The sequence below is a fragment of the Pantherophis guttatus genome, chromosome 1 (assembly GCF_059756535.1).
Source record: "Pantherophis guttatus breed Tessera chromosome 1, ASM5975653v1, whole genome shotgun sequence".
Taxonomy (NCBI): Eukaryota; Metazoa; Chordata; class Lepidosauria; order Squamata; family Colubridae; genus Pantherophis; species Pantherophis guttatus.
In genome coordinates, this window is record NC_142063.1 from 70181786 (window position 1) to 70205756 (window position 23971).

General features: G+C 40.0%; 1 protein-coding gene across 1 annotated transcript in view; it reads left to right on the plus strand.

Annotated features, from left to right (window-relative positions):
* Window positions 1–1061: 1061 nt before the first annotated feature.
* The window catches only part of STARD9 (StAR related lipid transfer domain containing 9), a 90358-nt gene continuing 67448 nt past the window's right edge, over window positions 1062–23971 (plus strand). The window contains exons 1-3 of the mRNA XM_087882232.1: window positions 1062–1291; window positions 9005–9074; window positions 15012–15128. Of these exons, the coding sequence (XP_087738358.1) occupies window positions 1245–1291; window positions 9005–9074; window positions 15012–15128 (234 nt within the window). The 5' untranslated portion in view covers window positions 1062–1244. The remainder of the gene's footprint in view (window positions 1292–9004; window positions 9075–15011; window positions 15129–23971) is intronic.

Genomic DNA, 23971 nt, shown 5'->3' on the forward strand with positions numbered 1-23971 from the left:
CGGGGCCGCGCATGCAGAAGCTTCTGTGCATGCGCAGAAGCGTTCTGATGACATCAGGGTCAGTGGGCGGAGCCTCCCGTTGGTTTTACTACCGGTTCTGTAGAACCAGTGCGAACTGGGAGCAACCCACCACTGCCTGGGACACAGCCACGGTCATAAGTATGAACCAGTTCCCAAGCATCTGTATTTTGATCACAGCAGCACGGAGATGCTACAAAAGTTGTAAGTGTGAAAAATGGTTATAAGTGACTTTATTCAGTGCCGTCGCAACTTTGAACGGTCACTACATGAGCTGTTGTAAGTCGAGGACTACCTGTATGTTCGCCGTCCTTTAGAAGTCTTTGTAAAGCGAACATAAGCCAAGGGGCTTCCTACTTCGCTGCCAAACGACCGGTCAACTGCTTGTCCGTCCCCCCTTTGTTATTATGAGCCTTGGTAGTACAGTGGTTTAAAGCACCCTGTTATTAACACAGCTGCCTGCAATTACTGCAGGTTCGAATCTTACCAGGCTCAAGGTTGACTCAGCCTTCCATCCTTTCTAAGGTAGGTAAATTGAGGACCCAGTTTGTTGGGGCAATAAGCTGACTTTGTATAAATATACAAAAGGATGAAGGCTATTGCTTAACGCATTGTAAGCCGCCCTGAGTCTCCGGAGAAGGGCGGCATATAAATCAAAATTAAAAAAAAAAAATTAAAAAAAAATTATCTCGGTCAATTGTTGGTCCGCGTCCACATATAAATCGACCATGTTGTAGCCTCAACGCGGTTCTGTCTTTGGAGTATCCTCTGAGCGAGCCCACGACACTCAAATCGGGCTCATCGCGTTGTTTTTGTTCTTTTTCCAGGATGGGTCATGAGATCAAGAGCCCCAAAACTGCAGACATTCCGCTCCGGGGAAAACCGCCCCGGCGTTTCCTCCTCGGTTTCAAGCGCTTGAAACGGGCCGCTTCGTCGCCCACCCGAAAGGAGCCGGAGCCGAGGAGAGCCTGTGGCGCAAGCAGCCCAAGGCGCCCCTCCCCATTTCCTCTGCTCTTGCCAAGCGGGCAGGCCTTTCCCTCCCTCCCCTCCGCCCCACGTCCCCCAAAGAACGGCCGGGCGGGGTCGGGCGGCAGCGCTGCTTCCCTCGCCGACAGGGGTGCTCTTGGTGGAGCGCTTGAGCAGCGGCTGAGGAGCAAACGGGGTGATGTGGAGCCGGGATTCGGACGGCCAAAACGGCGCCGTTTCTCCCCGGGGTCCGAGAGGTCATGGCGAACGTCAAAGTAGCTGTGCGAGTCCGGCCCCTCAGCAAAAGGTGAGGCAGCGGCTGAGGAGTGGAAAGGGGGAAGCCTCGAACGCGTGGACTCGCGTCCACACGTGCTTGCCCAAGTGAGAAAAGCTCCGCTCGCGTGCTCTGCGCAGCTGCGCCCTTTTCTCCTCCGAGCTTTAGTTAGCGGAGGTTTCCTAGGCTTGTCTTGCGCTCCTTCCACGAAGTGTGTGTTTGTGTTGATATGAAAGTGGTTGCCCGCGCGTTTTGCTCCTCTTTGGGGAACGTGAGAAGTGAGGAGAGTCGTGCTGGATTGCAAGGAGGTCGGGACTGTCCCTAAAGTGTAGCGTGCAGAAGAGGGAATTAATTACACTACACGGCGTGACCAAACAAGGCAAGCCTGCTTTTGGTTAGGAAAACGTGCAAAGGCTGTAAGAGCTAAGCAGAACTTCATGTTCAACCCTGAGCTACAAATATTCTCTTCTTTCGCTACTTTTTAAAAAAATGCAAGGCACTTTCTGCAGCTGCTTTCTAGTAATATTGAATATATCCCTCCCCCAAAAAATTGTTGAAGATGTGTAACCGATGCTTCGTTTATATGGAATACTTCAAATGAGTGCTGTGTGTAAACTCAATCTGTGTGATTAGTGGTCAAATGGGTTGGGAGAACCCAGAAAATTGGGTTATTTTTTTTTAATTTGATTTATATGCCGCCCTTCTGCAGAGACTCAGGGCGGCTTACAATGCGCTAAGCAATAGCCTTCATCCTTTTGTATATTTATACAAAGTCAGTTTATTGCCCCCACAACTGGGTCCTCAATTTACCTACCTTAGAAAGGATGGAAGGCTGAGTCAATCTTGAGCCTTGGCGAGATTCGAACCTGCAGTAATTGCAGGCAGCTGGTCTTAATAACCAGCTTAATAACAGGGTGCCTTAGACCACTGTACTACCAAGGCTCTTTTTGGCTACAGTAAACCATGATTGAATTAACTATCAATGTATTATGTGAAAGCAATCATATCCTCCTTGGGGGATTTGTCATTGAAATCAGGATTATTAATTATGATTTCAGGCTAAACTAATTTAGATGTATTTCGAAGGAAGATATGAAAAATCTTTCCAAGTTACAGTTTATGGACACAATAAATATCCTTCTTGTTATTTGTGAAGATCCAGATCCTTAAAGACTGTATTTCCATTTTTAAAAAAATGAGAAAAATGTGATTCTTCCATCTTCCTTTGCTTGAATGAATGTTTTGTGAAATGGGTCACATATGTCAGTTTGAAACTGGGTGCTACTCATCAGCTTCCCAGTCATCTCTGCCCTATTCAGTACATTTTTGTTGCTAATTATTTTATGTCACTGAGTACCATGCTTTTATAAGTACTGGCCTTATTTTTGAATACAGATAGACCTTGGCTTACAACAGTTCATTTAGTAACCGTTCAAAGTTACAACGGCATTGAAAAAAGTGACTTATGACCGGTTTTCACACTTACAACCGTTGCAGCATCCCCATGGTCATGTGATCAAAATTCAGATGCTTGGCAACTGACTCATATTTATGACTGTTGCGGTGTCCCATTCATGTGATCACTTTTTCCGACCCTCTGACAAGCAAAGTCAATGGGGCAGCAAAGTTCACTTAACAACCTTGTTACTAACGTAACAACTGCAGTGATTCACTTAACTATGAAGAAAGATTGTAAAATGGGGGAAAAATCACTTAACTGTCTCACTGAGCAACATAAATGTTGGGTTCAATTGTGGACGTAAGTCAAGGACTACCTGTACAGTACTTATCTAGACTTTGTTACTGTCAAAGTATTCAAAAAGCAACTAGTCTTTTTTCCATATAGCCTGAACAATGTCAGAATCCTTTGTTCTAGCACTCACTTCTGAACAGATTCAGTACTAGAGTGAATTATCTCATCTGTTTCTTTTATTTAGTAATGAAAGATCTTATTTTTCAATTTAAACTCTAGCTAATTTGAGGTTTACCTTACAATGAGTCATTTAACCCTCTATAATTTTCCTACCTGATCATTTTTCCCTGCTTTGTGGCTTGAGCTTCATTATTAAGTAATTCCACATATCCTCAAGCTTGATGCTTATCTATTACTGAACAATAATTTTGATTTACAGAATTACAGTACTGCAAATTCAGCTCCCATAACTATTGGTTATACTCGCTGCATGAACATGTGTGTATAATAAAATAATTAAGAGCATGTGTATTTTGGAGTTTGGGGGAGGATAGAAGAAAGAAAACTTTGGAGTTGTACAAAATCTGTGTGACAAATAATCCCTCCTCTGGAGAAGAGAGGGAATAATAAAAAAGTGAAACAGATGCAGTCTGTGTACTGTCAGGTCTTTGTTTTGGGTGCAGCTCAATGGCTACATCATGTTTTCTGACATTTGGCCATTATAAATAACTTTCCACTGTTATAGGCAAGATAGTCTCTCAGCCTTGCAGTCTTATGTTGACATTCTAAGGCAGTTAAGCTTTAATTGGCAGAAACAAAGAAACATCTTAAAATACTTATTTTTGTTGATTTATATGTGCAGAATTTCAGCAGTGCAACTTTCTAAGCACTACTTTCAGTTATTGCATGTATTGCCTTAGGCTTTCATAAGGAGAATAAACAAATACAAATAAAAGAATAGCTTGAAGCTTCTTTAGAGAGAGAGAGAGAGAGAGAGAGAAACGTCCTACATCTCCAGCTGTGCTCATGTAAGTGTTTACACCACTCTAGTTGGGGAATTCTGGGAATCAAAGTCCACACATCTGACAGCTGCCAAGTTTGAAAAACAATGAATTGCTTATTTCTGGTTTACTGACTAAATTATAGTTGGCTTGGTCCCTACAGCACATTGAAAATGGATTATATGTTTTATAAACCTTGATGGAAGATTCACAGAAGACACTAAAACAAGCCGCAACTTAGGTTGTTATGTGAACCCAGCCATAATTTGTGCCTGGGCAGGCTAAGTGAACTATCTGGTATTTTTCTGTAAACTATGGTTTATATGTCGGTTTGTGTGAACATATAAAGATTGAAGCTAGTAAAGAGGAATCGACAATTTCCAGATTAGATGAAAACATTAAAGAGATATTTCTGACTCTTGGGGCTGGGAAAAGAACAGTAAAAGGTCTTTTGGCTTGAAAGGGTGGGAGAAAGTAGATTTAAGAGATTTAAGGATTTGATTCCAGGCGACAGACAAACAGACATGTCTTTTTTGTTGCCTGCAATAATGCAGCTTGAATCTTTAGGCCAAATCTCTGAAACTTCAACTATTATTATTGTTACTGTATGTGGGGTTGACTATTTTCATCCTGTGAAAATAGGATGTATTAGTAAGAATGATGAAATGGCTGTGTACAGTGTACACAGAACATTGGACGGCAGTAAAGATTATTGAAAGTTCACTTTCTTCTATCCAGCACATAGCATATAAAGGATGCTTGATCGGGGTCCGCAGTATTGCCTGGGACCCTACCAGAGGTGGTATTCAGCCACTTCGTACTGGTTCAGGTGAACCGGTAGCGGAAATCGTGGGTGGGCCTGTCCGGTAGTGGAAACCGCCCACCTGCCCCGGCACTATGCTATACTATTTAGGCATGTTTTTGAGGTTGGGCGCATGCGTGGAAGGACGCATGCACAGAACGCCGGGCACATGCACGGAAGGCATACACATGAAGCGAGCATGTGCGCACGGGGCAAACCGGTGGTAAGAATATTGGAAACCCACTGCTGGATGCGACATATCCTCTCTATGGCTGATTTTCTTTGTTACTTTCTGGGAGGAGGCTTCCCAGTATCCGAAGCAGAACAACTACATTCTGTAATAGCTTTATACCATATAGTATCAACCTTGTTAACTCTCAAAACTCTTTTTCCGCTATGTATTCTAAATGGTCTGTGATTAATATATATATGTATGATTGTGTGTATATATATTACATATATGTATATGTATGTGCATGTGTGTGTATGTATATGTATATATATTTCTTTTGAGAATGGACATCATAATTTCATTTTTTAATTTGTGCCACAAAAAAGTAACAATAAAGGTTCGTCCGTCCGTCCATCCATCCATTCATCCATCCATCCATCCATCCATCCATCCATCCATCCATCCATCTATCTATCTATCTATCTATCTATCTATCTATCTATCTATCTATCTATCTATCTATCGGTCTGTGATGATGTGAGCCATGCCCTCTGCATCTTTTTCAAAATGCCTTACTGGTTCTGCTTTCATGAATTATGATTAGGGGAACCCCAGGGTTTGTAATAGTCTGACCCAACTTTGATTTGTTTAAAAATGTGAACATTTTCATGCATACACAAAGCCTAGTATTCATTTATCAGTGTGGCATTTGGGTCTTGCCAGATGGCACTCCTTTTAATAGATGGGACTTGCTAAATGCCTCTTGTGCTGGACCTGACGCAGTGGGTAGATATAACTGGGAAGAGGCGCTTCCTCTAATAATTCAACCCCATGGCACATAGGGCTTAATAGGTCATTACCACCACCTTGAGTTGAATCCAGAAGTAAACTGGCAACTAACGGAGCTTGTGGAACAGAGATTCAAGATGCATTAATTGAGGAGTGCACATAACTGTCAAAGCTGCTTTATTTTGCACAAGCTGCAGTTTTCATATGCTGTTCAAGGAAAACCTCACCTAGAAGATTACAATAATCCATTTGGGAGATAATCAGAGTGTAGGTGACTGAATGCTCACTGATCCAACAAATGGATGGAACTGACATAGAACACAAAGTTTTGCAAAGACCTTCCTGGCCAAGACTGCCATCTGATATTCAAACAAAAGTGATAAGTCCAGAGGGACCTCTAAATTGCACAGAGATCTAATTTGGGTAGTGACATCCCATTTAGTACCAAAGATGGTAAGTTTTGAGAACCCAAAGGTCTCGAGACCCAGAGCCACTCAGTCTTGATAGAATTTAATCTTTGGTTCCCTATTCAACTCCCATAGCTTCCAAACACTGTTAAAAGCATCACAAAATTTGCCAGAAGCAGCGGTGATACTCCACCCATGGCAATGGATGATCTTACCCATCAACTTCACATAGATGTTAAACAGGAGTGGAAAGAATACCAATCCTTGTGGAACTGTGGAAACCACGTCCAAGGGCAGAAATTCTCACTCCTGGTTAACACCAACTGGAATTTGCACCAGAGGAAGGAGGAGAACGGTACATTGCTACCCACACACAACCCCTACAGTTGATGTAGGAGAATACAATGATTGATTATATTGAAAGCCATCAAGAAAAAGCAAGGGTCTATTCTATGTACTTCCCCCCCCCCCACTGTTCACACCAGAGGTCATCCAAAGCACAATCAATTCTGGTTCAGTACCTTGCCCAGGTTTGAAACTAGACTGAACATAGTCCACATAATCTGCTTTTCCCAGGATTCTCTAAAACTCTTGGTGACCACCTTCTCAACAACCTTCCCCCAAAAAGGAAAAGTTGAATACTGAATGAATATTGCCCAGTATGGTTAGGTGTAGTGATGGTTTTTTTTTAGGAGAGGTGCTACCCAACTCCTCCTCAAGAAATAAAGGGACAACCTTCTCTCTCAAGGGAAGAGTTCACCACCATCAAAACCCAACCACTTTTTTTTTTTTAATTTGATTTATATGCCGCCCTTCTCCGAAGACTCAGGGCGGCTTACAATGTGCTCAGCAATAGCCTTCATCCTTTTGTATATTTATACAAAGTCAGCTTATTGCCCCCACAAACTGGGTCCTCATTTCACCTACCTTAGAAAGGATGGAAGGCTGAGTCAACCTTGAGCCTTGGCGAGATTCGAACCCTGCAGTAATTGCAGGCAGCTGGTCTTAACAAGCTTAATAACACGGTGCCTTAAGCCCCTGTACTACCAAGGTATAAAATTGTCACCTCCCAGGGAGGCTTTGCCAAGCAAGAGGCACATAGCTCTAATAAACAGGTGGCCAAGCTCACAATCCTGACCACTTTATCCAGGCCCAAAAGGATTTTAAGAAACTTTTAAAAATGTAAATTGATGAAGGTAAATGAAGGATGGAGTTTTTTTCTTAGTCTTAGGGTTTATTAAGAGTGAGTCCTGCTGCTGTATAAAATTGGCTTCCTCATTACTGGTTACGTGAAGGGCATATTGCAGACAGGGGATTGGCAGATTCCTATGATTTTATTTCCCTACCCTCTACTTAGATGTCTGCACCCACCAGTAATCCTCCATAATAAGAGTTGAGGAAGAGCAAGGATTTGACAAGCAGGGGTCAAGCGACGTGTCAAAACTCGCTCCTGGATTTATGTTAGCGTTTTGTGTGGAAGAGTAGATGAAGGGTAAGGGAGAAGAAGTTCCTTTACCTGTCTTCTCTTCAGCTTGGAGTCAGCTGCTGCGACAGAGAGATATGACAGCACTCACTTGTCATGTCTCTTGGAACTGCTTTCTTCTTCTTTGGTGTTTCTTCAGTGTCTTTCCCATCTCTGAAGGATTCAAAATAGGTTAATGAGGATATATGTTTTGTCTTCAAGTCAGTCTTGATTCCTAAGAACTGCTTGGTTAACAGAACTGCTTCCTAGAGTTTTCCTGGCAGCATTTTTGGAAGCCACTTGCCATGTCTTCCTCCTAGGACTGTGATAGCGAACCTATGGCACGCGTGCCACAGGTGGCACGCGGAGCCATATCTGTGGGCACGTGAGCATTGCCCTAGCTCAGCTCCAGCCCACATGCGTGCGCTGGCCAGCTGACTTTTGGGCCTTTCAGGCCCACTGGAAGTCAGGAAACAAGTGTTTCTGGCCTCCAGAGGGCCTCCGGGGGAGTGGGGAAGGCTGTTTTCGCCCTCCCCAGGCTCCTAGAAAGCCTCTGGAGCCTGGGGAGGGCAAAAAATGGGCCTACCGGGCCCACCATGCCATCACCTGCCAAAAGTGGGGTCGCACAGGGGGGTCACACGTGCATGCATGGGGGGCGGGGCGCATTGAATTATGGGTGTGGGCACATGTGCACGCGACCCCCCCATGCTCCCCTCTGCTTTTGGCACGCGATGGCAAAAAGATTAGCCATCACTGTCCTAGGACCTAGAGAGAGTGACTAGCCCCGAATTACCCATCTGGCTTTGTAGCTAAAATAGGATCAGAGCCCCCAATCTCTCCAGTTTTAGCCTTCCAACCCTACACCAAACTGGCCCTCAGGATGGGGAGTATAAGGCACAGTTTCTCTTTGCAAAATGCCTTGTTTTAAAATGACTGCAAATAGACGTCTGGTGTATCCTTTACTGCCATTGGTGCAACCCATCCAGCCACTGGGGAGTGTAGAGCGGTGAGCTCTTTCTGCTGGAAGGAAGCCAACATGAACAGTGGCAGAGGAAAATGCCCGGCATCCCAAGGGAAGGGGTGTGCCACTGTGCCTCTACCAGCCTGAAGTGGTTCATAGATACTGGGCTGACCTATGACATACAGTCACCTGTTATTATTGTTTAAGTGTTAGTTGTATGCTTAGACTGTGGATTGGTCCAACTGAACTAACAAACAGGGTTAGTCAGTTTGATGACTCTGTCCTTTTTAAACTAGCTACTTTTGATGCTTACATTGTAACATGCAGAAACGTTTGGAAAGAACCCACAAGTACTTTCAAGTGCTGTTCCGCTAAATGAGATTTTAAAGTTGCCATATTTGGCTTTTAATTTAAAAAAAACCCTTATGCCTTAATTGTTGTTTGTTCTCATATTTACAGAGAGCATGCAGAAGGAAGAGCAATAATTGTAGAAATTGAAGATAGAGTGGCAACAGTAAAAAAAGTAAAGGTAAGTTTACTATGCCTGGCAAAATATAATAACTACATGATGATTGTTCAAATATAATCAGTGTTGTAGGGATGAAAGAATATTGTTCGGTATAGAGGTAGACTCTATACCCATGATGGTGAATCTATGGCATGCGTGCCACAGGGGGCACCCAGAGCCATATCTGTGGCACGTGAGCATTGCTCTTGCTCAGCTCCAGCGCACATGTGTGTACCGGTCAGCTGATTTTCGGGCCTTCCGGATCTATCGGAAGTTTGGAAATGGGTTGTTTCCTGCCTCCAGAGGGCCTCTGGGGGGTGGGGGTGGTTAAGGCCGTTTTCGCCCTCCCCAGGCTCCAAGAGAGCCTCTGGAGTCTGGGGAGGGTGAACAATGGGCCTACCGGACCCACCATGCCATCGTGTGCCAAAAGCAGGGGGAGCGTGGGGAGGTCGCGCGCACATGTGGGGGGCGCATTTAATTATGGGTGTGGGCACACGCATGTGTGACCCCCCTGCACACACCCCGCTTTTGGCACACGATGGCAAAAAGGTTAGCCATCACTGCTCGATACAATGGTACTTCCTTTGCTTTCTATCACCTTGGATCTCTACATATCAAATACAAAGTATTTCCTAAGCTTCCAGAGCAAGCTTTGAGTTTTACTAGACTATCGGAGAGACATGGAGTATTTATCCCTATTTTATCACTAGGCTGACATAATTGGATGTAACTTCACTTGGAGTGGAAACATGTGGATTCAGCTCACCATTCTTAGATGAAACTCATTGAGTGAACCTGAGCCTGCCACAAATTTATACTTTGCAGAAGGATTAAAGAAAGGAGTCCCTGCGGATTTTACTTCGCTTGTCTTTACTGACTATAGGGGGCAGTGCTCATCTCTGTTTCAAGGGCCGTTGAGCCAGCACTGCCTGAAGATGTTTCTGCGGTCATGTGGCCAACATGATGTTACAGAGTGCTGTTACCTTCCCACAGAAGTGATATCTATTTATCTCCTCGCATTTGCATGCTTTTGAACTGTTAGATAGGCAGAAGCTGGGGCAAGAACGGGAACTCACCCCATTGCCCAGTGCTCAAGTCTCGAACCTAGACTGGCAGCTTTCCAGCCAACAAGCTCAGTGTCTTAACTGCTGAGCCATTGCACTGCATTTCAGGATGATTATGGGTGAGAAAATAATATATCTCACATGTCATTTAACAATTCTGGAAGGAAAGGGGAAATATGAATATAGTATAATATATAAACTGTCTACTTGGAAAAGAAGCATACGAGTTTTATTTTTTCCAGACTTATCTACAGAATCCAGAATGTGCTCATTTAACACCCTGAAATGTAATTTTCAGCAATGCAACTAAAAATAGAAATTCCTATATTTTTCCCCTTCATTATTTCTTCTTGATATTCTGTGACTATTTCTTAAACTGATATTCCTTAGAATGATTATGAAATCTCTAGCTGCATTTTTCACAAAAGCTTAAAATTCAAAGACTAATTCTAGAATGTAGTAAATATTTTGTGATATTTTGTTTAGAAAGCGTGCAGATTCAAATGCTGAATTTGAGCACTGATTAGAATCTGAAAAGAAACCAGTGCCAAGAAAAACTAAAGACAATTCAATACAAAATGCTAAAAGAGTTTTAATTCTCCGTCTGGACAAAGTCAGACATAACAATGAGGGGGAAGGGAGGTAATAGAGTCACTTCATTTTTTTTAAAAAAAATTGTGTATTGTATGGAAAATCTGTAGAAGTCAAAAATAAAATAGGAAGGAAATGCAAAAGTGGAGGGTGAGAAAAGCTTAAATTGGCAGACCTTCTCTGCTCCATTTAGAAAAGGAGTAAACATGTTTGAAACCTTAAAATAAATACTAAATTGATCTCCTTTTATATCCAAAGTTGCTCTATTATTTTGCATTTCAGCTGTACTGAAATCTTTTATTCTTTCAGGATAGTAACATAAGCACACAAGCAAATACAGAATTGGTGGGTTTTTTAAAACTTTTTCCTGTCTTGCTTTTGATAGTCGTCTAATATGATAGCAGCTATTTTCTGGGAAACTTAACAAAAATGTGTATTGAATTGCAGCTAACATCCTTGTGGACTGACTAGCTATAAGAGACTGCATCCTTTCCTTTTTGGAGATTCTTGAAGGCTTCCTTTATAGGCATGGGAAACAGAGCTGGTTTTTTTCCAGACATTGGGACTCCTGAATGCTACTGTACTCTCTTAGTCAAAAAGTAAAATGGGCCAAAATCAGTTTCTGTTGGCAATATATCTTACAATTCAGAAGACACATAAGTGAATTATAGGGTTACCATGATTACTGTGGGAATTCTACAGGACAGATGCTTCCTATTTCTTGCTCGGTCTTTGTATCTGCTTGCCTGCCTGATTATTTTAGGCAATTTGCTTAAGATAATTAGTGTTTGAAGCATCTTAGGAAGCAGTTTGGCAGAGATCAAAGAACTAGATAAGTAATTTCCTTGTTTTATATTCTTTCCGGAGTTGGGCTAGTTCACCCGTTTTAGGAGGAGGACAGTAGATAATGTTCCATGTCTTTTTAGGAAGTTCAGAAGATCAATTGCCTGTTTCTTACAGTGGGTTGTGAAGTGGATAGCATATTGCTTAGAAATATTACTTTTTGCCAATGAAGCTGATGTTATGCATATTCTGCTGATAGCAACCCTGTAAACCTGAAATGATTTTTAGACTATTAACCCATTATAGATATGAAGATTAGTTGTACCTAATAGAACTTAATGAAGACAATTATATAGTTTCAATCTTGAAATAACCTTTTTCCCTCTCTCTTCTTTCCTAGTTAGCAAGCTTAAAGGGAGGGAGCCAAGAATGTTATATCGGTCTGCATGCAGGTGTGTTTGTATGTGTGCCTTTGAGTCAGTGCTGCCTCTTGGCAACTGCCTGGATTAGTCTTTGCAGTTTTCTTGGCAATTTTTTTCGGAAGTGGTTTGCCATTTTGTCCTTCCTAGGACTGAGAGAAAGTGAATGGCCCATGGCCACCCAGCTGGCTTTGTGCCTAAAACAAGACTAGAACTCAAGATCTCCTGTCTGTATTGTGGCTGTTAAAAATATAGCATCTTCATGTTTCTTAGGATTGTTAGAAGCTTTGCTTGTGTAGCATGCTATTATGGAGTTTAGCAATAGGCAGCTATTAAAATGCATGCAATTTATTATTCACAAATAATCCTTGATATTATAATTGGTTTCTTTGACTGGGAGAATCTAGCCTCATAATACTCACATTCTACTAAAAGAATTACCCCATGCCAACAACGTCAGAAAATAGTTTCAGCTCTACAATATTTATAGGAGCCTAGCATATACATGCAGTGCTCGAAGTTTTCTTGTCCAAGATCCAAATTCAGCTCCTCTTTGGCATCCTTTTGGGTTCTTGTAGCTCATTTTTTTCCCTTGAAAGAGTTCAATCTAAGTTCTTGAGGTTTATCTTCCAAGTATGCTGCTATGTTCCAAACGTGGTGTTTTGCCATGAATCCAGCAAAAGTCCAAAATAGAAACTTCTTCCTGGATTGTATCCTCTTGAACTGGAGTTGGCTTATTTTTTTCCAACTAGCTTGGCCCCTTTAATTACATCTGACAGCTTCCAGCACTGGACAATCCATAAAAAAATTAAAATCGTACTGTTTCTCATAGGCAGTCATCATCCTTATGGGCTACATACCGTATTTTTCGGACTATAAAATGCACCGGAGTATAAGACACACCTACCTTTTTGGGGGAGGAAAACAAGAAAAGAAAAAAATCTGCCTTTGCCCATTCGCCACCACCCGTTTTGCCGCCACCGCGGCCCATTTGCCACGGCCCATTTGCCATGGCCCGTTTGCCACTGCTGCGGCCTGTTCACCACAGCCCATTTGTCATCATCCATTCTCCATCTGTTTGCTGCCACCGTGGCCCATTTGGCACGGCCCGTTTGGTGCAGCCCATTTGCTGTGCCCTGTTCACCGCCACCGTGGCCCATTTGGTACGGCCCGTTTGGTGCAGCCCATTTGCTGTGGCCTGTTCACTGCTGCTGTGGCCCATTTGACACGGCCTGTTCACTGCGGCATATTCACCGCCGCCGTAGTCCGTTCGGTGTGGCCCATTTGCCACCTGCACGGCCCATTTGCCACAGCCCATTTGCCACGGACTGTTCACCGCCACTGCAGTCCATTCACTGCCACCCATTCACCGCTGTCATGGCCCGTTCGCCGCAGCCCATTCGCCGCTGCCAATCCCCGTCACCTGGAACCGGCCAAAAATGTGACACATGGAGACCAAAAATGCAATGCGCGGAGCCCGAAAACAGCCAAAGGGTTGGGGCCGGTGAGTGGGTGGGGCTTCGGCAACATTCGGCGTATGAGACGCACCACAATTTTCACCCACTTTTAGGGGGAGAAAAAGTGCATCTTATACTCCGAAAAGTACGGTACATACAGTAGCTGATCTTAAACAACGTGACATCAACTTAGAGCTATAATCAGATTTGTCACCCTTGCCCATTCTGTACATTTATTTCACCCAGCCAGATATCTCAGTAGCATAACAACCCCTAAATTTAAGAGGGCTTTGTCTTTGATTAGACTCAATGCTTTTCCATCAGCAGTCATGGAGGTGTGTGTGCAAGATACCAGAACCTCCCTTTTGAGCAGAGATTGTACTCATGAAGTGGAGGTGCAGCTGAAACACTGGATCGTGTTACATTGTACTGCTCCTTCTATGCTGATGCTCTCTAGGAAATGCTATTTCCACTCATCATCTGGTCACACCAAATTCTTCTACTTCAATTTGTTACTATCAACTCAGTCTAGTTCTACTTTGATGCTTGCAGCCAAATACTATTTCATAGTTTGTTGTACAAATTGTATATCATAATTTTTTTTTAAACAACTCCTTGGTATTTTCGATTTGGAAACTTTTCAAATGCAGCTGTCCATTTAATCACTACTTTATAATACTGTATTATGTCCTTACCATCAGTTGAGTTTTATTTCTGTCTTATTTTCATTATTAGCTGCCAGAGCCATTTTAACAATACAGATAGTCATTATAATTAGACACTAGTTCTTTTAGTTCTTTTAATTTTGAAACCATAACAACTTCTTATGTAGTATTCTTTCCTGTACATTCCATCATTACATTTTCTCTAGATACAATGATAATTACAACTTATAATGGTTCTATGTATTTCACTGATGATTTTACTATTCTGTTATTCATAAGGCAACCAACAATCATTTGGTTGCCTTATATAAATTGTATTATACTTTACTATATTAATTTCTATGCCCAAACTCTTAAATTTTAAATTACAATTTTATTTGTGTTATTATATGGTTTTATAGCTTGTTTTACTCTAAATCAATTGTGGCTCTATTGTTTTGATAGTCAGTCACTGAAATGAAATGACTGGCTGAATAAAAGCACTGTTTTTTTTTCCTTCTTCCAACAAATATAATAAAAGTGATCACAGTAATCGCCCTATTAAATCAGGGCAGGCCAGTTTCCCTTCCATAGAGGAAGCCTAAAAATAGAAATTAGACATCACTGCCACCTCCTGCTTGTAGTCAATTACTGTAATGGCTTTTGTCTTTCTTGAAAAAAGTTTATAAGAATATGTAATACAAGTTGGAACAGTAGCTTAGGTAATAGCTTTTCATCATGCAAAGGGCCATGTCAGCCTTTGAGAAGCATGTTGAGTATTGCACTGTATGCTTTAAAATTGCAAAATAATTTTACCAGTTGATATATACAATTTTTTTTAACATTAATGAAGATTTAGGACTTGATGTACATTTTTCCACGTATACATTCTTTGGGGTTATAAAAAATATACTCTTCATAAACCACTATTTTATAATAAATCTTGAAGGTACAGATTTATGAAAGTGGGACCATCTTTTGTTTCTTGTTTTAAATTCAGGTAGACAACAGGTTCGAAAGTGTTTGGGGCACAAGGGAAAAAGTTGTGTCATTTGGTTTTGATTACTGCTACTGGTCAATTGATCCTGAAGATCCGAAATATGCATCTCAGGAAATGGTAAGTGTCAATAGTTTCAGTTCCTTTCTCTGTTTTGTGTTTTTGTTCTTGGAAATCAGCAAAAATATTGTTTGCAACTGAAATAACGCTAGCAATAAGCAATTGGTCTCCCCCCCCAATTGTCAATATTAATACTCAGAGATGTGGAGTCCTTTACCACTTGCTCTCCTCACCATAATTCTTAATAAAGATAATAAAGGTGCAGATTCCTCACGTGGGCCCAATAATAGGGCATCTTGCCTGTTTTCTATGTCATGCTACAGTTGTTGACCCAATAGTTTTGTAGTACTCAGTTCTTCACCATACCAAGATGCCAAGCCTGTTCAAGATTTGGTTAGAAGCATTTCCAAGCATTTCTGAGATAGAATAGATTCCTTTCTTCATTCTGTGATGTCAAGTTCTCACCAACAATGGCAAAGTCCTGTCATTCAGTCAGTATATAATGGAGGGATGCAGGAAAAAAAGAAAACAATGGACCAGTTCAACCAATGGGACTCAGCTGCTTTCTTCACCATTCTGTTTGTATTTTCCAATTTTACCCAAAAGGAAAACCATGATTCAAACTCTACCCTCTCACCAGTCTTCTGTGCTACCTCTTTCCATATGAGTAACCTTTTTGCAGGGACATGCCTTTTTTCTATTAATTTTCTGCTTTGGGTTGTTGTGGTTAGCTAATAAACTGACTTTGCAAGTAAAGGAAACACAAGGGAGACAAGACAGGGATCCTATGAACTTCTGCAGAATTATGCCAAAGCAAAACATACCTCTGGTATGGCTTCTTTCAATGTATAATCACTATTACATGAGAATGTAGCATTTGCTGCAAATTACTACCACCTTTCTTCAAATAGCAAACAAATATTCTGGATAGTTTTCAATCTCAGGAAAAACTTATTTTTCCTTCTCCATCATTTCTTCAAGTGGAACACACATAGCAGCATTTTTCTCTGCTTTGTTTCTTTGTTAGCTTTTTACTGTTGATGCTGATTGCTCATCATTCTTCTTACCTCTCAGCTCACATTTCACAATCAGCTGCCACTGCTGTGGGATGAAACATGATACCTTGCCAGGATTAGACATTATTGGAAAATTATATTAAGTGGAAAATTATAACATAAAATCACATGTTTTTCAAAAGCCACCCACTGACATCAGCTCCGGTAATAAAAGCCTGCCTCACTTTCAATGACTATTATTTGCTGTTTACTTATATGCGTAATGCAAGGAGACGCGAAAGAGGAAGACAGGTTGTTTACCTGTAAGCGTGGTTCTTTGAACTGCCTTTATTCAGATAACTCACCTTGGCCTCAGTGTGACCTACAGATTTTATGTCTGTATTAGTTCAAAGAACAGAGATAAAACTTAATGGCTTTTGACTATATTTAATGGACAACAACTGTGGAATCTGGCAATAAGCTCCACTTTAGAACATTCCCACAGTGGTCTGTGCAAGTGCAAGAAAATCTATGAGCATTGAGTGCATGGGTGTCTGCTTGAAGAACCACAGTTAGAGATAAACAGTCTCCCTGCCCTTTTTTTAAAAAAAGCAAGAAAACATGTATCATTCCTGCAAGCCATTAATAATAATTGCTTTTCCATATGGTCGGTCCCGCTTGGCCAATTCAATCAGCGAGAAGCCATGAAGAAGTTATCAGGTGGTATATTTGATCAGTATAATACTGTATACGTTATTTCTATAACAGTAAAAAGAAAAGGAGATGGAATATTATGAACTGTTCTCAATATTGTATCTGTATTTTATATTAAAAAACAGAAAAGTCTTTTTAAAATAACGTGAATCCTTAACTACTGCTTAATGTCATTAAATTAGCTGAAAATTTTCTGATTAATATGGTACAAGAATATTTTTTTGTGAAAGCACAAGTCAATAACTGATAAAGACATTTCCAAATAAAGTATCTACCATGTTTACCTGTCTTATATTTTTTTGAACCCCAAAATAAGCGCTTGGCCTTATTTTTGGGGAGGTCTTATTATTTTAGGGCACGTGGAGGAAACCAGAAGAAATGGTGGAGACCGGCTTTGCATGTCTTTAAATATTTTCGGGGGGGCTTATTTTAGGGCATGTGCTCATAAGTCCGATTGGGCTTATTATCAGGGGATGTCTTATTTTCAGGGAAACAGGGTATGTATGGACAAGAATAATCATAAACTATTTTATATAAATATATTACTTTAAAAAGCTTCATTTGATACCAGAGAAATGAAAAAAAAAGAAATTATTTCTGGAGTAATCTGAATACCAGTAGTTACCTAGATTGAGATCACTCAAGGGAGTTGACTGAGTCTTCTATGTAAAATACACATTTTAATGCTGTTAGTGACAGTATATAGGTAGTCCTCGACTTACACCCACAATTGAGCCCAAAATTTTCTGTTGGTAAGTGAGACATTTGTTAAGTGAGTTTTGCCACATTTTATGACTTTTCTTGCCACAGTTGTTAAGTGAATCACTGCAGATATTAAGTTAGTAACATGGTTGTTAATGAATCTGGCTTCCGCATAGACTTTGCTTGTCAGAAGGTCGCAAGGTGATCACATGAGCTCAGAACACTGCAACCGTCATAAATATGAGTCAGTTGCCAGGTATCTCAATTTTGATCATGTGACCATGGGGATGCTGCAATGATCGCAAGTGTGAAAAATGGTCATTAGTCACTTTTGTCAGTGCCATTGTAAGTAAATGAAACAACAGTCAGGGATTACCTTTATTGTGTAATTTATTGACTGTTATCTATCAGTAATTTGCACATACTGCAAATTGTATGTAGTGGGGTTTCTGGAATGAAGGTATGGTTTGAAAATTTCATTACATTCTGGAAATTATAAACATCCATTATGTTGTGGCCTGTTGGCCGCCGGCTCCTCCAGCAGCCAAATTAGAGGAGGCATGGGAGTCAGGGTCAGCATCAAGGCAACCTGAGAGTTCGGAGGGGGAAGAGAGAATGGAGCTGCCAGAGAGAGAGAGAGAGAGAGAGGCGGAGCCTGGGCCATCTGTCAGCCCTCAGATGGAGAGTCAACAGCCCCCAGGTCTGGAGGTGGTTGATGAAGAAGAGGAACAGCTGGGTCCAGTGTCTGATGCGCAGCTGCGCAGAAGGCAGAGAAGAGGAGAGCAGTGGAAATCCGTGGGCTGATCCTGGGGAAGGAAGAGCCACTGCTGCTAGTGAAGCCCCACCCTAGCTCTGGGGATAAAAGGCAGGGGGCGGAGATGAATTGATGTGGCAGGCAACTATTCATCTTCCGGTCGGACAGACTTGTTAACCTGAGAGAAACTTTTTTGCCAGGGCTGCCAGCACTCCTAATAAAGGAATCTTTTGAGTTTACTTCAGAGGGTTTGTCGTGCTTGGGGAGCTGGGTCAGACCACATTAACATTTAAGAAAACATCTTAAAATATTGTTAAGGTGCATTTTCAAAGAAAACGTATTCTCTTTTTCTACTCAGCTGAGAATAGAAAAGTGAAATTGAAGCCATCTGTTTAACATATTACAGCTTTTGCACAGACGTGATATTTTCCATTATGATTCTTTGTTAGAACTTTTTTCACCCTAGGGACAGAAGTGGATATTACTAAAACTAAGAACAAGATTTACTGCACACAAGACTTAAACAGTTTTTTAAAATTAAAAATTCATTAAAGATAGCTTCCAGATAAAGTTCATGTACTTTTGAAAATGGTTTTTACAAAACTATTTGAAAGTTTAAATAAATATAATTTTTTATAAGAAAGAAAATGATTCAAAAGATAGAAACAGAGCTTTAGAAAAGGAATCAAAATATTAATAGGCTGATAGAGACAATCAGAAGATTCAGTTGATCACTAGGCCCATGAGATAGCAACCAAGTTAAAAGTGCTGTAAATTGTTAAAAACACTTAAATATTTCTGGTTTGTGAATATTGTTCAGTTGGTTATAGTTAACATAAAACAGATTTGGAACCCCAGAAATCAGAGTTTAGCCTGGTGAGAGAATTAGGATAATTCAAAATCAATATGTGACACGGCTCTTTATTCAGTACAAATTCCAAATCCTTTTTATGCAAATTCAGTACTATGAAATCGATAGAAATGATATGTAATATGTTTAGGATAGGACAAAGCCAGAGAGAATCACTAATTTATAAATAAATTAGGCTATCTGTGATTGTAGTTGACAGTGGAAAAGTATAAAATTCTGCAGCTTGATCATAAATTTCTATTCTGGAATAATTACTTCTGGAAAACTAATAACTCTAGTATAGTAAAATGGCACTTTGGGGGAAATATTCCAGGAAATTCAAGGACACTCAACTAAGTCTAGACCAGAGTTTGTATGCAGCTATTGAATAGTACTTTAATTATATAGTGTCCAGGTCTTATTTCTGATCTTATTTAATTGAAAGCATATAATGGCCCAGGCTGGACTGGAAGTAGTGTGTACAGAATGGAAATCTAACCCATTTGATGGTGTCTTTCATTGTACAATTGTATTATAATGAAAACTACTGCTTTGATCCAGTTTTTTTTAATCCCGTAGCTGAGTGGGGAGATTCTATTTTAAAAATGCAAACACATAGAAGAATTAGACTTCTTTTTCTGGTGAATGTGGTCCCTGTCCATATTGGGTCACCATTTGCACATAAGCAAGCCAACAAATTTAGTCTTTGCGATGAGTTGGGAACCAGGAATTGAAGGATGAAATCAGCTGCAAAGATGAGAAACAAAACTGAAAGCAAAGTAAGATGGAAAAGTAACCAGAAATTAGGAATGCACCTCCCTCCCATTTCAAAGTTTATCAGGATGTGATTAAGCAGAACAGAATTTCTCCTTTCTAGTCGGCAATGATCTAACCATATGTTTCTATGCAGAATCCCATTCTAACTGCTTTTGGTAGAAAAGTCATCCAAAATGGAAACAGAGTATTGCATTTTTAGAAAGAGTTGAGATTAAATTAGTTTTTAAATGCATTTATTTGGGAAGAGACTAAGAAAATTAGTCTCTGTAGAGGCAAGTGACTCTTTTCTCATAAAATAGTGATAAAATAGTGACCATTCAACTGTTGTCATTGTTTCCCCAATTTTCTGAGAGAAATGCAATAAGAAAGGGTTTTTTGTGTAAATAATTGGATCAGTATATAATGGACTGTAGTAGGCGGAGGGAAATCTCTGCAAAACGGTTTAGCTGTGTTACATTTCTTCTGCCAGTAACACAGCTGGTGCATTCAGAAGACATTTAAATGGCTTGGATTCTACATGAATAAGGTCATTTCTTTGGCATTAGTGATTTTATTCCCCCTCCAGAATTCTTGGCTTGAAGAATTGGTATATAGAATTAATCCTGTAGTAAGAGAAATTACAGAGTGAGGATAAAATTTATCCTATGCAAAGTTCACATTTTTTTTCCAACTATACAGAGATGTATCTATTTTCAAGTTGTCATCCGCAGACTCCATTAGAGATACAAAAGCTTCATTTGAATAGTGAGCTACAACAGTATCTTGAAGATCTTCAGGTCTACTGTAGATATTGAAAAAATCAGTAATAGAACGAACCTGTTATCAATAAATTGCCTGTTTTGACTGACATCCATTTTATTCATTGGTTGAATTGTTTTGAAAGTGACTACAGATTCTTCTCAAATAGTACTCTGTCCTCCGTAAGAGAAAGAATTTAATTGAAGGAAAATATCTGACATAAAACCTAGATATATTTAATCATTGTGGGCTGTTTGGGCAGTTGTATTAGAAAACAATTTAGGGATTAGGATATAAAGTTAAAAAAAATAGAAAAGTAATTGAAGGAAGAATTATGAGAATGGCATCACTCAGAAGTATCAACCCAAAAGGAGCATATATTTTATAAATTTTCAGTTGGTATTATAAGAAATTCTGTAGGGAGGTCTATCTGCCCTTCGGAACGCTACAGGAAGATTGGTCTACAAGATCTCTTAGCAGCTGAAGGAGAAACCAGTCTACCTAGCCTTTGGAGGGCTAGGTGGGACTGTCTACTGCAGTGGTCTCTGGCACCAGGAACTGGTTTTGAAAGAAAAATTGTCTTCTGTGGAATGGGGGGGTTGGGGGGAGATGGTTTCGTGTGTAATCTAGATCTGCACATGCACAGATGAAGCTTTACTCGCTCACCCCTAATCTAGTGCATCTCCAGTGGTCAGAGGAGGAGGCAGTCTACCTGGCCTATGGAGGAGTATAGCAAAACTGGTCTTCTGAACCTCTGGATAGCAGCAAAACATCAGGCAGTGCAGCATTTATGAAGCAGCCACAAATTTGCCAAATTCCAATCCCATAGGAAACATGAGTCCCACATTTGGGACACAGTCTGTAAATTAGCCCATTTGAAGTATCTTGGTTTAAAAATGGCTGCCCTATGATGCATTCTTTTAGGGCAACAATTGCAGATATGATAGTTTTTATAGATATAAATAATAAAAATAAGAAGAATCTTAACAGATTCATTTTTCATGCAGAGCTCCATAGTCAAGTGAGAATTATTACAAATACGTACATTGCTAAATTAGAGATATTGTACAAATGAAGGCAAGAGGCGGAATCTGAGTGCTGAGAATGCTTGAATGAGACAGCCTGAGAACCAGCAGTCAGATGTGGGCCAGGAAAATGCATGCATGCTTTATTGTTTTATTCAGCTTTTCACTTTTGTCTGAGGATAACACTTAACATTTGTACAATTAAAAGAATTTCACAACTCTGAAAGGTCAATCACTATTCCGTCTTTTGAAGATGAGGTGCTGAGATGAAGCAGTTTGATTAATCCTTTTTAGCCTGCTTGCTAGAAAAGTGAATTTATGCATAGCATATTCAAAGTTATGATGATGATCAGCCTGATGTTTGTGTATTTATTTATTTAGCCATCCTAAAGCTAACAGGACCAGGTTCATCCAAATCTTGAGAGGAAATGCTATTCCAGAAGCCAACTACTTGCAACTTGCAACTGAGAAGACATTCTTTTGGGTCCCAAAAGAGTTGGAACTGTCCACTTTGCTAGATCTAGTAGAAGAGACATAGGTAAAAGAAGCAGATATAGGTAGTCCCTCATATAATCTGCCCCAGTGAGATGTCTTTCAGGAGCCAGTGTAGCTCACAGAGTTGTAGTAGTGGTGTTATTTAGGTATACCCAAAACTGTCCATGTCATCACATTCTGGACGAACTCTAGGTAATCTTTGAAGGCAATCCAAAGATTAATGTTTGAAAATTGTTCTGTCACTCAATCACAACATTATTTCCATTGGGTAAACTGCTTGAAGTTTCTTAGTAAGTGAAGCGTTTCATACATTTTTTAATGGATCCGTATCAGTGGTGCTAATTAGCATGCATCCACATTTTCAAATACATATTCCAAAAGCTTTTATGTATATGCAGTTGTGTGATACATACATTGTATATGTTTATCACAACTTTCCCACAAGAGTTAATTTTGTGGAGTCTTTAGTATTGTGATGGAAGAACAGAGAAATTAGAGTTCCATGCATCTTTTTTAAAACAAGTGACAAAAAAAAAAAAACTTTGGCGTGTTTCCAAGTTCGCTTCATTTGTAGTTAGAGATTAGTATTAACTCCAAAATCAAATTTAGCTCTCTAGTTCTGTTGGTTTATAATCTGCCTTTTGTTTTTATGTATAAGAGAATAATCTGATTGTCTTTAGGACATGAGTGCTGTAGCAATTAAAAACTGTTTCTTAACTTAAATCTACATATAATACAATTATTTGCAAAGTTAGTCCATTATGACGGAGTCTTATTTTCTTTTAAATAGGTAATTGGTATCCGTCAATAACTCTGAGTATGCTGTTCTACAAATGAATGTTCCCCAAATAACTCCAGGGCACATTTCAGTGAAATAAAATGGTTTTTTTTCCAGGATGTATTCCACATTATGTATAAAGTGAACAGCTGAAATAACAACATGCTTTGTTTATCTGGGAACTCTTGCTAATATGTTTAGGGAAACCTCTGTGATGTCTCTCTCAATCTTTTCCTGGCATTATTGAGTTTCTCTTAAGAGAGAGAAAAAACAGCTGAAAGAATAGTTTTTTGGATATCTATATTGAATAAAGATACAGATAATCCTCAACTTACAACAGTTTGTATAGTGACCATTCAAAGTTACAGCGGTATTGAAAAATGTGTGTTATGACCATTTTTTACAGTTATGACCTTTGCAGTATCCCCATGGTCATGTGATCAAAAGTCAGATGCTTGGCAACTGTCTCATACTTATGACCGTTGCTGTGTCCCAAGGTCATGTGATCACCTTTTGCAACCTTCTGAGCAAAGTCAATGGGGAAATTCACTTAATAACTGGTTTACTAACTTAATCACCTGCAATGATTTACTTAACAACTGTGGCAAGAAAGGTCGTAAAATGGGGCAAAAATCACTTAACAAACATCTCACTTAACAAAATAAATTTGGGTCTCAATTGTGGTCGTAAGTTGAGAACTACTTGTATGCAATGGTAATAATAATAATTAGGTATTAATATTATGGTAATATTGACTGTATCTATTTCCCATATTTAACTACAATACCTTTCGCTTGCCTGAGGACTGTTTTTGAGAGTTGGTTGGGAGAGTTAGTCTTCTCCCAATATACTGTATGTATTTTGTGTGGGGCTTCACTATGTAGGAGAGATAGGTGATAACTGGGTATATTCATGCAGAAGCTTTTTTTAATGCAAAATCCCCTTTAGAAACAAGTTAAAGCTTTTGACTGTGCCACTTTCTGTGGCTTTTTAGTGATCTTCTAATTTGCAAAAAAGTTTAAGTTATGTAGACCTCTTTCCCTAATTTACATGGAAGAAAATTTACTGACCTGTA